The 13,579-nt window shown below is 41.8% G+C and overlaps 1 protein-coding gene across 1 annotated transcript; it reads right to left on the bottom strand.

Annotated features, from left to right (window-relative positions):
• Window positions 1-1,802: 1,802 nt before the first annotated feature.
• On the bottom strand, window positions 1,803-3,142 carry LOC139566164 (type-2 angiotensin II receptor-like). The gene is made up of 2 exons (XM_071387183.1): window positions 3,126-3,142; window positions 1,803-2,952 (listed from the first exon to the last, which is right to left on the bottom strand). The coding sequence occupies exons 1-2, from the start codon at window positions 3,140-3,142 to the stop codon at window positions 1,803-1,805; spliced, it is 1,167 nt and encodes a 388-aa protein (XP_071243284.1).
• Between the last annotated feature and the right edge of the window lie 10,437 nt (window positions 3,143-13,579).

Below are 13,579 nucleotides of genomic sequence, written 5' to 3'. Positions count from 1 at the left end.
TGCATATTAAAATAAATACTTCACCCAAATTACATATTGGTTTCCTTGCTCTGTAAGCAGTCAATGGACAAAGTATGACAGCAGTCCATGCTTTGGTTTAGTTTCCCTGGCAATTGTTAGCATTGTGGCACCAATCCCAATCAAGTCATGGGACCGATATTATCATTTTTTACACATCATGTTCAAATCATCTACTGTGACTTTGAGCTTTACAATCAATTTTAGATACTTTCAGATAATTTGGACATGATTCACAAAAAAATGCTAATATCTGTCCCTTGACAGATACTGCCAGGGAAACTATACTATACTATACTAAAGTATGGATCGCATTTTGTAATTTGAGTGAACTATCCCTTTAAGGTTATGTCACTGCAGGAAACAGTATTGAAGTATGAGTATTTAGGCCTACATGTCACCTTAATTTGCATTGAACTTTTCTGTTTATTGTAATCTTCATATAATGTTCATATTAGCTGATAATATGATGGGTCTGGATGAGTTTTAATAACTAAAATAACAATTTGAAGCAAAAACTATGGAATTATCATCAAAGACAATTCTGTTGCATCTGCGCTTCTCAAACCCAGCCACAGAGTGGCAGTAAAACAGAGCCTATATCAATGCTTGTTACTCAGTGTCTTCGATGTCTCTATGATGGTTGCAAAAACAAATGTCAGGGGGGGAAAAATCGGTTAGTTTTGATTGTATGGAAAAACAATGAAATGCATGTTAAAATTGCTACACTGTGATACAAACTCTAGTCCCTGTCTTTCCCATGTTTGTTCAACTTGAGCATGGCTTTAAATAATTGAACGGGGGTTTCGTTTTCACACCAAGAAGACAGCCAGACAGTTATATCATTATGAATCATTGTATTCTTATTAGGGCTGGCACAATCACTGTATAATCATGTAACTGACATTTATGGACAATAACTGTGAAAGAAAAAAGAAAAATCTCCATAATCATCTTCATACATTCATTTTCAGAGGGGGAGGGTGAGGGGATGCAACTTCATTTTCAAGTAGATATAGTTTACACAATAGAAGTTTTCAATTTTTACATGAAGAGGAAAAGCTTCCTACCAAAAGTTCAGAGTGGTCAAAACCATTCGTTTTTGAGACAGGGGTCACCAAAGCTGTGTTATAATATTTTTTTCAAAGATGCGTTATGATACATAACAAGGTCCCAAAAAATGTTTTATGACAAGAATCATGATCATTTGCATGATAATTAATTGTTACACATAATTATATAATCGTCACAGCCCTATGATATTCAAATGAAGAGTGTCTGGAAGACATAACTCATAGCGTATCCAGATAAGGGTTATACATTTGACACAATATAATGTTAATTATGGTTCAAGATAGACAAATTATACAGTTTACAGTAGATGTTTGCATGTACATTTTCTTGCCGTTTAGAAGGCTCCGTGTTGATTGACATATATAGTTTTGTTATGTATATACAATAAAACAACATATACATCACATTATTTTAACTAGGACAAAAGCACATAGTTGTATATTTCACACACACTTAATATCACACTGGCCTATGAATCTCAGAAAACATGGCCAGTTTATCCAGCACATATACTGTAGATTGTATTGAAATATCCCTTCACCCTAACATGAGCTTCATGGTCACATGGGATTTGAAATTGACATTTAAATATATGTTTAGATGCCCTCTGTCCAGCCTACAGGGTGTCCCTGATTAGGAGTAGACAAGGGGGGTTCAGCGTCCCCTGGAGACTAGGCCTGGGGGTGATCCTGGATGTCTGGGTTCAACTGCTACACATCTGACAGCAGTCCTCTCATAGTCCTGCCAGGTGATCCACTAGGGTCCCTACTGTGTTGTCCCAGAGTCTCCAGTGGCCCTGTATCTTTGATGTTGCTGGAGAAGGAGCTAAGCCTGGTCCTGATGGAGTCTCTCTTCTGACACAGCCTGGGAGCCTTCTCCTCGTACAGCCGCCACAGCTGCTCCCGAAAGTGGATCCCCACAAAGCAGTAGAGTACAGGGTTGATGGCGCTGTTGAAGAAGCCCAGGCAGAGGGTGAAGGGCATCAGGGTGATGATGGCCTGGCGCACCCAACAGCTGTGCATCACCCCCAGGGTGCTCAGGACGTCCATGAAGGTCAGAAAGTGGAAGGGGAACCAGCAGACTAAGAAGACCAGCACCACAGCCACTACCATCTTCATCACACGGTCCAGGTTGCTGGAGCTCTTTTCCAGGCTGGGCTGTGCCCCCAGGAGATGCTTCCCAATGCAGCAGTAATAGCTGGCGATGACTGTGAAGGGCACCAAGAAGGCCAGGATGTTCTTTGTCAGGGCCAGGCCAGGGAACCAGTTTGTCTGGGTAGGTGGATATCCGAGGGCACATGCCGTGACCCCCAGGTCCTCCAGGTGGTAGGTGTCTCTGAAGGCCATGGTAGGGATGGTCATGAGGCCAGCAATGGTCCAGATCACACAGCTGACCACTCGTGCCCAACACAGGTTCCTGCTGCACTGAGACTGGAGGGGATAGACAATGGCTCTGTAGCGGTCCACACTCATACAGGTGATGAAGTAAATGCTGGCGTAGACGTTCAGAGAGAGGAGGCTGCCACACAGCTTACACATCAGCCCACCAAACACCCAGTTGTAGTCAACGGAGTAGTAGACTGCCCAGAAAGGCAGGCTGATCAGGAACAACAGATCTGAGAGGACCAAGTTTACAATGTAGGTGTTGGCCACTGTTTTACGGTTGGACTTTTGACACAACACGAACACCACCAAGACATTGCCCACAAAACCAAAGACAAAGATGAAACTGAAGATGGTTGGGATCAGCTTGTTCTGATACAGAGAGGGGGAGATGGAATCACAGGAAGAAGAATTGTTCGTTGGCACTTGTGATGTGTTGGTGGCCATTGAGAGGTTAGAGAGTGTGGTTGCCAGGGGACTTTGTGTGCGTGATTGCTTTTACAGCTAACTCCGACTAAGGCCCGTAAGAAGATCATGTAAAATCAGCAACATTTTAAATGAGAGAGTTGCAATAAGTCTGTAACTGTAAAATACAATGAGACAGTTGTTTTGGAAAGCATGGTAATAAATTGCTCAATGTTACATGCTGACCACACCACTCGGGTCATGTGCGTGAGCGTTGCAAAATAAATTTACACATACATGTTGTTCAATCATTGCACCACACTGCTCGTGCACGCCATTGAGCGTCTGCGTTGCCAAGCGCTAAAATAGAAGTCAGTTCTATTTGTGACGCTGAACGCGGTGCAAGTCCTGCCTCTCCCATCTCCTCATTGGTTTATAGAAGCCGATACCCACATGCCATCTCCTCATTGGTTATACCCACGTGGGTGATTGAAAGATGAACTGAGGTTGGTCGGTCATGGTAATACACCTATGAAAGTTAGATGCCAATCGCCATATAAAGTCCAAATAAGAAAAAGCCTGGAAGGAGGAGAGATGACTAGAAACGATTCGGTTGACCGTTTTATGTGTGAATTAATTGTCGGAGTAGAGGACCTTGTGCATTTCAGGTATGCACGTTTACATGTATATCCCAGGACAAATTAGCTAGCAACAGCAAGCTAGCTAAATAGGACAAATTAGCTAGCAACTGCAAGCTAGCTAGCTAAATTGCCATAACTGTTTGATGCTTTTCGACCTGTCCCCAAATTAATATAATTGGTTCAGAGTTTGTTTTGATATTTCAACCTGCGTGTCGTGACCGCGTTTGGTGTGTGGGGGGGAATATATTTGCGTATGATGGCGCACGCGCGTGTCCGGTCTGGGCGTGGTGTTAGTAGACACAGGGTGGGCCAACTGAAGAATGAGGTGTTCTCAGTCCACTAAATACTTTGCCTAATGAATTTATTACATTCTGATGACAGCTAAATCTTTTAGTGATAACAGCTGTGTGTGAAACAGCTCAGTCTTCCTTCTGTATGTCTTTTTTTTTTTATGTTTTTTTTTTCAGAACCTCTACAGCAGATGTAAGAATCACGTTTCATTATGTCGTTTTGTCCTGGAGCATGAACACCGGGCCAACCTAATGTAAAAAAAGAAATACATTTGTATGGCCCATTTGAGAAATCCTTTTTGTTTTGAGAATATGTATTGGATAGTCCTCCTCTGTGCAGGCTCCAGGCTGGAGTCCATCTGAATAGTGTTATATAGGAGCAGACAGAGGAGAACATGTGGTTGGTTATTTTAGAGGGCTCTGGGGGTTCTGGGGTTGGCCATATTCCCCCCTCCAGGGTCCCTGTGCATGATAAACTCCCCTACAGGGGCTGGCCTATACAACCAGCAGCGCATGCTGTATAGCAAAGTAATGAGCATTACATAACATAGCATTGTGAACAACTGGCTGCTGCAATCTCTCAGGAGATATTTTAAGGTCTTCCTTTTTACAAAATAACTCATTTGTGTTTGAAATTGTAAAAATAGTAGAGAAAAAGTAATGATAAGGTGGATTTGATTGATTTGCATTACCTTGATTCAATCTGAAAGTATTGTACAGGTATGTAATATATTTATAATGAACAAAAATATAAAAACGCAACATGCAATAATTTCAAGGATTTTACTGAGTTACAGTTCATATAAGGAAATAGTCAATAGAAATAAATTAATTAGGCCCTAATCTATGGATTTCACATGACTGGACAGGGGTGCAGCCATAGGTGGGCCAGGGAGGGCATTGGCCCACCCACTGGGGAGCCAGGCCAAGCCAGTCAGAATTAGCTTTCCCCCACAAAGGGGCTTTATTGCAGACAGAAATACTCCTCAGCACCCCCTCAGACGATCCCGCAGGCGAAGAAGCCGGGTGTGAGACATCTGTGGCATTGTGTGGCAAAACTGCACATTTTAAAGTGGCCTTTTACTGTGCCCAGCACAAGGTGCACCTGTGTAATGATCATGCCATTTAATCAACTTCTTGATATGCCACACCTAATCAGGTGGATGGTTTATCTTGGCAAAGGACAATGCTCACTAACAGGGATGTAAACAAATTTGTGCACAACATTTTAGAGAAATAAGCTTTTTGTGCGTATAGAAAATGTCTGGGATTTTTTATTTCGGCTCATGAAACATGTGATCAACACTTTACATGTTGCGTTTATATTTTTGTTTGGTGTATATTTATTACATTGTGTGTATTAGAGGTCGACCAATTAATCGGAATGGCCGATTAATTAGGGCCGATTTCAAGTTTTCGTAACAATCGGGAACCGTTATTTTTGGGCGCCGATTTGCCGATTATTTTTTTACTTAAAAAAAATTAATGTACACCTTTATTTAATCTTTATTTAACTAGGCAAGTCAGTTAAGAACACATTCTTATTTTCAATGACGGCCTAGGAACGTTCTGGGGCAGAACAACAGATTTTTAACCTTGTCAGCTCGGGGGGTCCAATCTTGCAACCTTACAGTTAACTAGTCCAATGCTCTAACACCTGTTTACATTGCACTCCACGAGGAGCCTGCCTGTTACGCGAATGCAGTAAGCTAAGGTAAGTTGCTAGCTAGCATTAAACTTATCTTATAAAAAACAATCAATCAATGACTGTCATTGCTCCAATGTGTACTTAATCATAAACATCAATGCCTTTCTTAAAATCAATACACAAGTATATATTTTTAAACCTGCATATTTAGCTAAAAGAAATCCAGGTTAGCAGGCAATATTAACCAGGTGAAATTGTGTCATTTCTCTTGCGTTCATTGCACGCAGAGTCAGGGTATATGCAACAGTTTGGGCCGCCTGGCTCTTTGCGAACTAATTTGCCAGAATTTTACGTAATTATGACATAACATTGAAGGTTGTGCAATGTAACAGGAATATTTAGACTCATGGATGCCACCCGTTAGATAAAATACGGAACGGAATAAACGTTTTGTTTTCGAGGTGATAGTTCCCGGATTAGTCAAAGGTATATGGTTTAGAGAGAAATAGTCGACGTGTTATAATTCCTGTAATAACTTGCGGCTGAACTTGAAAGGGGTTCCTTCGTTATTTTACCGTTCATGTCTTCCATAGAGAATGTCTTGATCTACTTCAAATAAGGTCTGTGTTTCACGGAGGAGCAGACTGACAGGGGACCATGCAGACAAGCTCTGCTTTCTGCACTACAACTTCTTAACTGGGAATATTGAAGACCCATGAAAGCTGGTGGTTCGTTTTAACATATGTTCTCATGTTATTTGAGACTACATTTATTTTATTTATGTATTATATTAAGTTAAAATAAAAGTGTTCATTCAGTATTGTTGCAATTGTCATTATTACAAAAATGTGTGTGTGTGTATGATATATATATATATATATATACACTGCTCAAAAAAATAAAGGGAACACTTAAACAACACAATGTAACTCCAAGTCAATCACACTTCTGTGAAATCAAACTGTCCACTTAGGAAGCAACACTGATTGACAATAAATTTCACATGCTGTTGTGCAAATGGAATAGACAACAGGTGGAAATTATAGGCAATTAGCAGGACACCCCCAATAAAGGAGTGGTTCTGCAGGTGGTGACCACAGACCACTTCTCAGTTCCTATGCTTCCTGGCTGATGTTTTGGTCACTTTTGAATGCTGGCGGTGCTTTCACTCTAGTGGTAGCATGAGCCGGAGTCTACAACCCACACAAGTGGCTCAGGTAGTGCAGCTCATCCAGGATGGCACATCAATGCGAGCTGTGGCAAGAAGGTTTGCTGTGTCTGTCAGCGTAGTGTCCAGAGCATGGAGGCGCTACCAGGAGACAGGCCAGTACATCAGGAGACGTGGAGGAGGCCGTAGGAGGGCAACAACCCAGCAGCAGGACCGCTACCTCCGCCTTTGAGCAGGAGGAGCACTGCCAGAGCCCTGCAAAATGACCTCCAGCAGGCCACAAATGTGCATGTGTCTGCTCAAACGGTCAGAAACAGACTCCATGAGGGTGGTATGAGGGCCCGACGTCCACAGGTGGGGGTTGTGCTTACAGCCCAACACCGTGCAGGATGTTTGGCATTTGCCAGAGAACACCAAGATTGGCAAATTCGCCACTGGCGCCCTGTGCTCTTCACAGATGAAAGCAGGTTCACACTGAGCACGTGACAGACGTGACAGAGTCTGGAGACGCGGTGGAGAACGTTCTGCTGCCTGCAACATCCTCCTGCATGACCGGTTTGGTGGTGGGTCAGTCATGGTGAGGGGTGGCATTTCTTTGGGGGGCCGCACAGCCCTCCATGTGCTCGCCAGAGGTAGCCTGACTGCCATTAGGTACCGAGATGAGATCCTCAGACCCCTTGTGAGACCATATGCTGGTGCGGTTGGCCCTGGGTTCCTCCTAATGCAAGACAATGCTAGACCTCATGTGGCTGGAGTGTGTCAGCAGTTCCTGCAAGAGGAAGGCATTGATGCTATGGACGTTGCACCACAGACTGTCCAGGAGTTGGGGGATGCTTTAGTCCAGGTCTGGGAGGAGATGCCTCAGGAGACCATCCGCCACCTCATCAGGAGCATGCCCAGGCGTTGTAGGGAGGTCATACAGGCACGTGGAGGCCACACACACTACCGAGCCTCATTTTGACTTGTTTTAAGGACATTACATCAAAGTTGGATCAGCCTGTAGTGTGGTTTTCCACTTTAATTTTGAGTGTGACTCCAAATCCAGACCTCCATGGGTTGATAAATTTGATTTCCATTGATAATTTTTGTGTGATTTTGTTGTCAGCACATTCAACTATGTAAAGAAAAAAGTATTTAATAAGAATATTTCATTCATTCAGATCTAGGATGTGTTATTTTAGTGTTCCCTTTATTTTTTTGAGCAGTGTATATATAAATAAATACATATTTTTTATTATTATTTGTTTTTTTTAAATCGGACAATTAAATCGGTATCGGCTTTTTTTGTCCTCCAATAATCGCTATCGGTGTTGAAAAATCATAATCGGTCGACCTCTAGTGTGTATATATATATATATTTATTACATACCAAATACACTGCGTACAAAAAATGAAGAACACCTTCATAATATTGAGTTGCACACCCAATTGCCCTCAGAACAGCCTCAATTCGCATGTTGACTCCAACGCTTCCCACAGTCGTGCTTTGCTGCTACAACAGCCTCCACTCTTCTGGGAAGACTTTCCACTAGATGTTGGTACATTGCTGTGGGGACTTGCATCCATTCAGCCACAAGAGCATTAGTGAGATCGGGCACTGATGTTGGGCGATTAGGCCTGGCTCGCAGGCGGCGTTCCAATTAATTACAAAGGTGTTTGATGGGGTTGAGGTCAGAGCTATGTGCATGCCAGTCAAGTTCTTCCACACCGATATCGTCAAACCTTTTCTTTATGGACCTCGCTTTGTGCTGAAACAGGAAAGGGCCTTCCTCAAACTGTTGTCACAAGGTCAGAAGCACAGAATCATCTAGAATGTCATTGTATGCTGTAGCGTTAAGATTTCCTTCACTGGAACTAAGCGGCCTATCCAGAACCATGAAAAACAGCCCCAGACCATGATTCCTCCTCCACCAAACTTTACAGTTGGCACTATACATTGGGGCATGTAGCGTTCTCCTGGCATCCGCCAAACCCAGATTTGTCCGTCGGACTGCCAGATGGTGAAGCGTGATTCACCACTCCAGAGAACAGGTTTCCACTGCTCCACTGCTCCAGAGTCCAATGGTGGCGATTTTTACACCACTCCAGCCTACACTTGGCATTGTGCATGGCTGCTCGGCCATGGAAACCCATTTCATGAAGCTCCCAAGGAACCATTCTTGTGCTGATGTTTCTTCCAGAGGCAGTTTGGAGCTCGGTAGTGAGTGTTGCAACCGAGGACAGAGGATTTTTATGCTCTACGCGCTTCAGAACTCGGTGGTCCCGTTCTGTGAGCTTTTGTGGCCTATCACTTCGCGGCTGAGCCGTTGTTACTCCTAAATGTTTCACTTCACAATAACAGAACTTACAGTTGACCGGGCCAGCTCTAGCAGGGCAGAAATATTACGAACTGACTTCTTTGAAAGGTGTCATTCTATGACGATGCCACATTGAAAGTCACTGAGCTCTTCAGTAAGGCCATTCTACTGCCAATGTTTCGCTATGGAGATTGCATGGCTGTGTGCTTGATTTTATACACCTGCTAGCAACGGGTGCGGCTATAATAGCCGAATCCACTAATTTGAAGGGGTGTCCACATACGTTTGTATACAGTTGAAGTCGGAAGTGTACATACACTTAGGTTGGAGTCATTAAAACTCGTTTTTCAACTACTCCACACTTTTTTTGTAAACAAACTATAGTTTTGGCAAGTCGGTTAGGACATCTACTTTGTGCATGACACATAATTTTTCCAACAATTGTTTACAGACAGATTATTTCACTGTATCACAATTCCAGTGGGTCAGACATTTACATACACTCTGAGTTGACTGTGCCTTAAAACAGCTTGGAAAATTCCAGAAAATAATGTCATGGCTTTAGAAGCTTCTGATAGGCTAATTGAAATCATTTGAGTCAATTGGAGGTGTACCTGTGGATATATTTCAAGGCTTACCTTCAAACTCAGTGCCTCTTTGCTTGACATCATGGGAAAATCAAAAGAAATCAGCCAAGACATCAGAAAAAATGTGTAGACCTCCACAAGTCTGGTTCATCCTTGGGAGCAATTTCCAAATACCTGAAGGTACCCCGTTCATCTGTAAAAACAATAGTACACATGTATAAAAACCACCGGACCACGTAGCCGTCATAACGCTCAGGAAGAAGACGCGTTCTGTCTCCAAGAGATGAACCTACTTTGATGCGAAAAATGCAAATCAATCCCAGAACAACAGCAAAGGACCTTGTGAAGATGCTGGAGGAAACAGGTACAAAAGTATCTCTATCACAGTAAAACGAGTCCTATATCGACATAACCTGAAAGGCCGCTCAGCAAGGAAGAAGCCACTGCTCCAAACCCGCCATTAAAAAAGACAGACTATGGTTGCAACTGCACATGGGGACAAAGATCATACTTTTTGGAGATATGTCCTCTGGTCTGATGAAACAAAAATAGAACTGTTTGGCCATAATGACCATCGTTATGTTTGGAGGAAAAAGGGGGAGGCTTGCAAGCCGAAGAACACCATCCCAATCGTGAAGCATGAGGGTGGCAGCATCAAACATGGAGATGCTTTGCTGCAGGAGGGACTGGTGCACTTCACAAAATAGATGGCAGCATAAGGTAGGAAAATTATGGGAATATATTGAAGCGACATCTCAAGACAAAAGTCAGGAAGTTAAAGCTTGGTCGCAAATGGGTATTCCAAATGGACAATGACCCAAAGCATACTTCCAAAGTTGTGGCAAATGGCTTAAGGACAACAAAATCAAGGTATTGGAGTGGCCATCACAAAGCCCTGACCTCAATCCTATAGAAAATGTGTGGGCAGAACTGGAAAAGCGTGTGCGAGCAAGGAGGCCTACAAATCTGTCTCAGTTACACCAGCTCTGTCAGGAGGAACGGGCCAAAATTCACCAAACTTTTGTTATAAGCTTGTGGAAGGCTACCCGAATCGTTTGACCCAAGTTAAACAATTTAAAGGCAATGCTACCAAATACTAAATGAGTGTATGTTAACTTCTGACCCACTGGGAATGTGAGGAAAGAAGTAAAAGCTGAAATAAATCATTCTCTCAACTATTATTCTGACATTTCACATTCTTAAAATAAAAAGTGGTGATCCTAACTGATCTAAGAGAGAGAATTTGTACTAGGATTAAATGTTTCCTGAGGCTATGGTCTTGGGAGAGGAGTTAGTGGAATTCAGCAGTTTTACAGGTATAAAGGTACCAAGATTAAGCCGTAAACTACCAAATTAAATAAGGCCTGGCCATTTTTTTTTTGTCATATGGCTTACCACACACACACACACAAACACACCAGCACGCACACACAACTTACTAGTTGTGAATTTGGGTTAGTGCCTAGGTTTCTTAAAGGGGCACACACACTTTGAGTTTTCAGATTTTTTTTCCTGAGTTTTAATTGACCACGTGAATTATTTTGATAAAAATGGATTGAAGAAACTTACAGTAGACCTGGGATACGAAATGTATGAATGTTGTATACGAATACGACATTCATCTTCTGCACATCTATCACTCCAGTGTTTATTTGCTCTACTGAAATTATTTTGCCACTACGGCCTATTTATTGCCTTACCTCCCTAATCTTACTTCATTTGCACACACTGTATATAGACTTTTCTATTGTGTTATTGACTGTACGTTTGTTTATTCCATGTGTAACTCTGTGTTGTTCGTGTCGCACTGCTTTGCTTTATCTTGGCCAGGTCGCAGTTGTAAATGAGAACTTGTTCTCAACTGGCTTACCTGGTTAAATAAAACTGAAATAAAAATTAAAAACAGCATCCAGTTGAAGTCATCAACTGCCTTTTTCTCTCTGGAGTTCAACAGAAGTCCACGTAGAGTGAGCATGGAGAGAGATCCATTCCAAAACTTCTCTCATATTGCTGGTATACTGGTTGCCAAATAGACGAGACATAATGAGTTGTGGTGGGGTTGAAATTGGGACATTGTCACGGGCCATCCATTTTGAACTGTGAAGCTATATGAAGAAAGAAAATTAAGAAATGCCAGAATATTGAGTGCCAGAGAAGGGAGGGGGTTGGTCAACTGTACCCGTAATTGATTTAGACTTGTCTGAAATTGTTTTTGTGGGCTATCAGGTTGATTGAGGTCTACACTGCTAAATTGATAGTTATTTAGGCTAAGAATGCATTGAGATACTGATTTGTAATTATAACCCTGATGAGGAACTTAATACTAGAATTATGAGATTAATATATTGTACGGTTAATATAAATGTACATTCTGCCAGTGTTGATGTATGTTAAGTTGGGGGTTTTCATTTTGAGTGATATCAATGAGCAATGTCATTATACATTTTGGTTGGATAATTAATTGGGTTTTAATTATGATTTGGAAACTGAACGATTTCCCTGACCTATTCCTGACTACATCTCTGATGATGACCCCAATTCTGAGCATAAGGACCCAGATGTGGAGCTCATGTTCCTACTAAGTGTACAAAGTGCCCAGAGTGTCTGTCACTGGTGTAGGAAGGGTTCGTTCTAAATGGGGTGGACATTTTTATCATGCTGACCCCCTACTTTTGTGTATGGTGCCGGTGTGATGACTGTCCGATTTGCTGTAATGAAGCTTGTGTTTGATTTAATTTTTATGTTTCATTTTCTGTTCCAGATTGACAGTGTTTAGATAAGAAAGGTTTAAAACTCAGCAACCCAAAGAAAGGTTGTTTACTATGGATGAAATGTCAGGCACCAGAAATATGTACATTGTTTGTTTAAATTTATGTTTAACAATAATTATGTAATGCTTGTATCCTTTATTTTTCCAGAAGAAGCTTAGCTAATTGAGAGGGGAATGTGATAGAAAAATGACATACTTACCTTATTTGTTTGATATTAATAGTAAAAGATTATATATTTAACTAAGAGTAAGACTGGTCTGCTAAGGCTGAGTTTTTATGGTGTCCACTCTAGCTTCCTGCAGCTAGTTTGGACTTCGAGGAAATGGGTTTTACTAGAGGGTGAGAACTTTACAGCCACATTCCATTCTATCATTAGTGGTGCATGTGAGACATATGTCTCCGGTCTAACTGGGCCTGCATTCTATAAATGAGATAGCCTGAAGGAATTGAGGGGATTGGGAGAAACTCCTCAAATACAGGTGTGCCAAGCTTGTAACGTCATACCCAAGAAGACTCGAGGCTGTAATCGCTGCCAAAGGTGCTTCAACAAGGTACTGAGTAAAGGGTTTGAATACTTATGTAAATGTAATATTTCAGTTATTTGTTATTTATTTTGGGGGGGAAAAATGTCTAAAAAACAGTTTTTGCTTTGTCATTATGGGTTATTGTGTGTAGATTGATGAGGGGGGGAAAACGATTTAATCCATTTTAGAATAAGGCTTTATCGTAACAAGTCACGGGGTCTCAATACTTTCCCGAATGCATTGTATGTATAGATAAATATGTAAGGAAAAACAGGAGGATACATGCATCTCCATCAGTTCTCACATGTTAATGTCCATTGGGAGCATCTGGCAATGACTAAGGCCTAAGAGGCTTTTGCATTTACCGTCCAAGGACTCAGATTTGTCATACAGAAATCCACATTTGGGCAACACTTGCACATTTCCCATGTAGTGTTTGGAAAGACCCCTGGACAGAGTGTTCAATGAGTGAGTCAGCAAGAGGACAACCTGCTGTCCTTCTCAAACGATCCCCATCTGAAAGCTAGGAAACATGTAATGTCAGACTAAGAAATTAGAGGCAAGAATAGACCTTTAAATACTTGATAATGTATCGCTAATAATTATTTTAACTGTTAGGCATAAAAACCCTCACATTAAAATACCATTCTAAAAGGGGGGGTGCACCAGTAAAATCTTCACACATACGTGTATCCAAGAGAAAATGTCTCCCCTGTGAGTATAAACCCAGATGGAACTGAAGAACTTGGAAATGTTGAAGAAATATTGAGATTA

This window comes from Salvelinus alpinus, chromosome 1, assembly GCF_045679555.1.
Source record: "Salvelinus alpinus chromosome 1, SLU_Salpinus.1, whole genome shotgun sequence".
Classification (NCBI taxonomy): domain Eukaryota; kingdom Metazoa; phylum Chordata; class Actinopteri; order Salmoniformes; family Salmonidae; genus Salvelinus; species Salvelinus alpinus.
The sequence above is the reverse complement of the archived record's forward strand: the minus strand, read 5'-3'. Positions and strand labels throughout refer to the sequence as shown.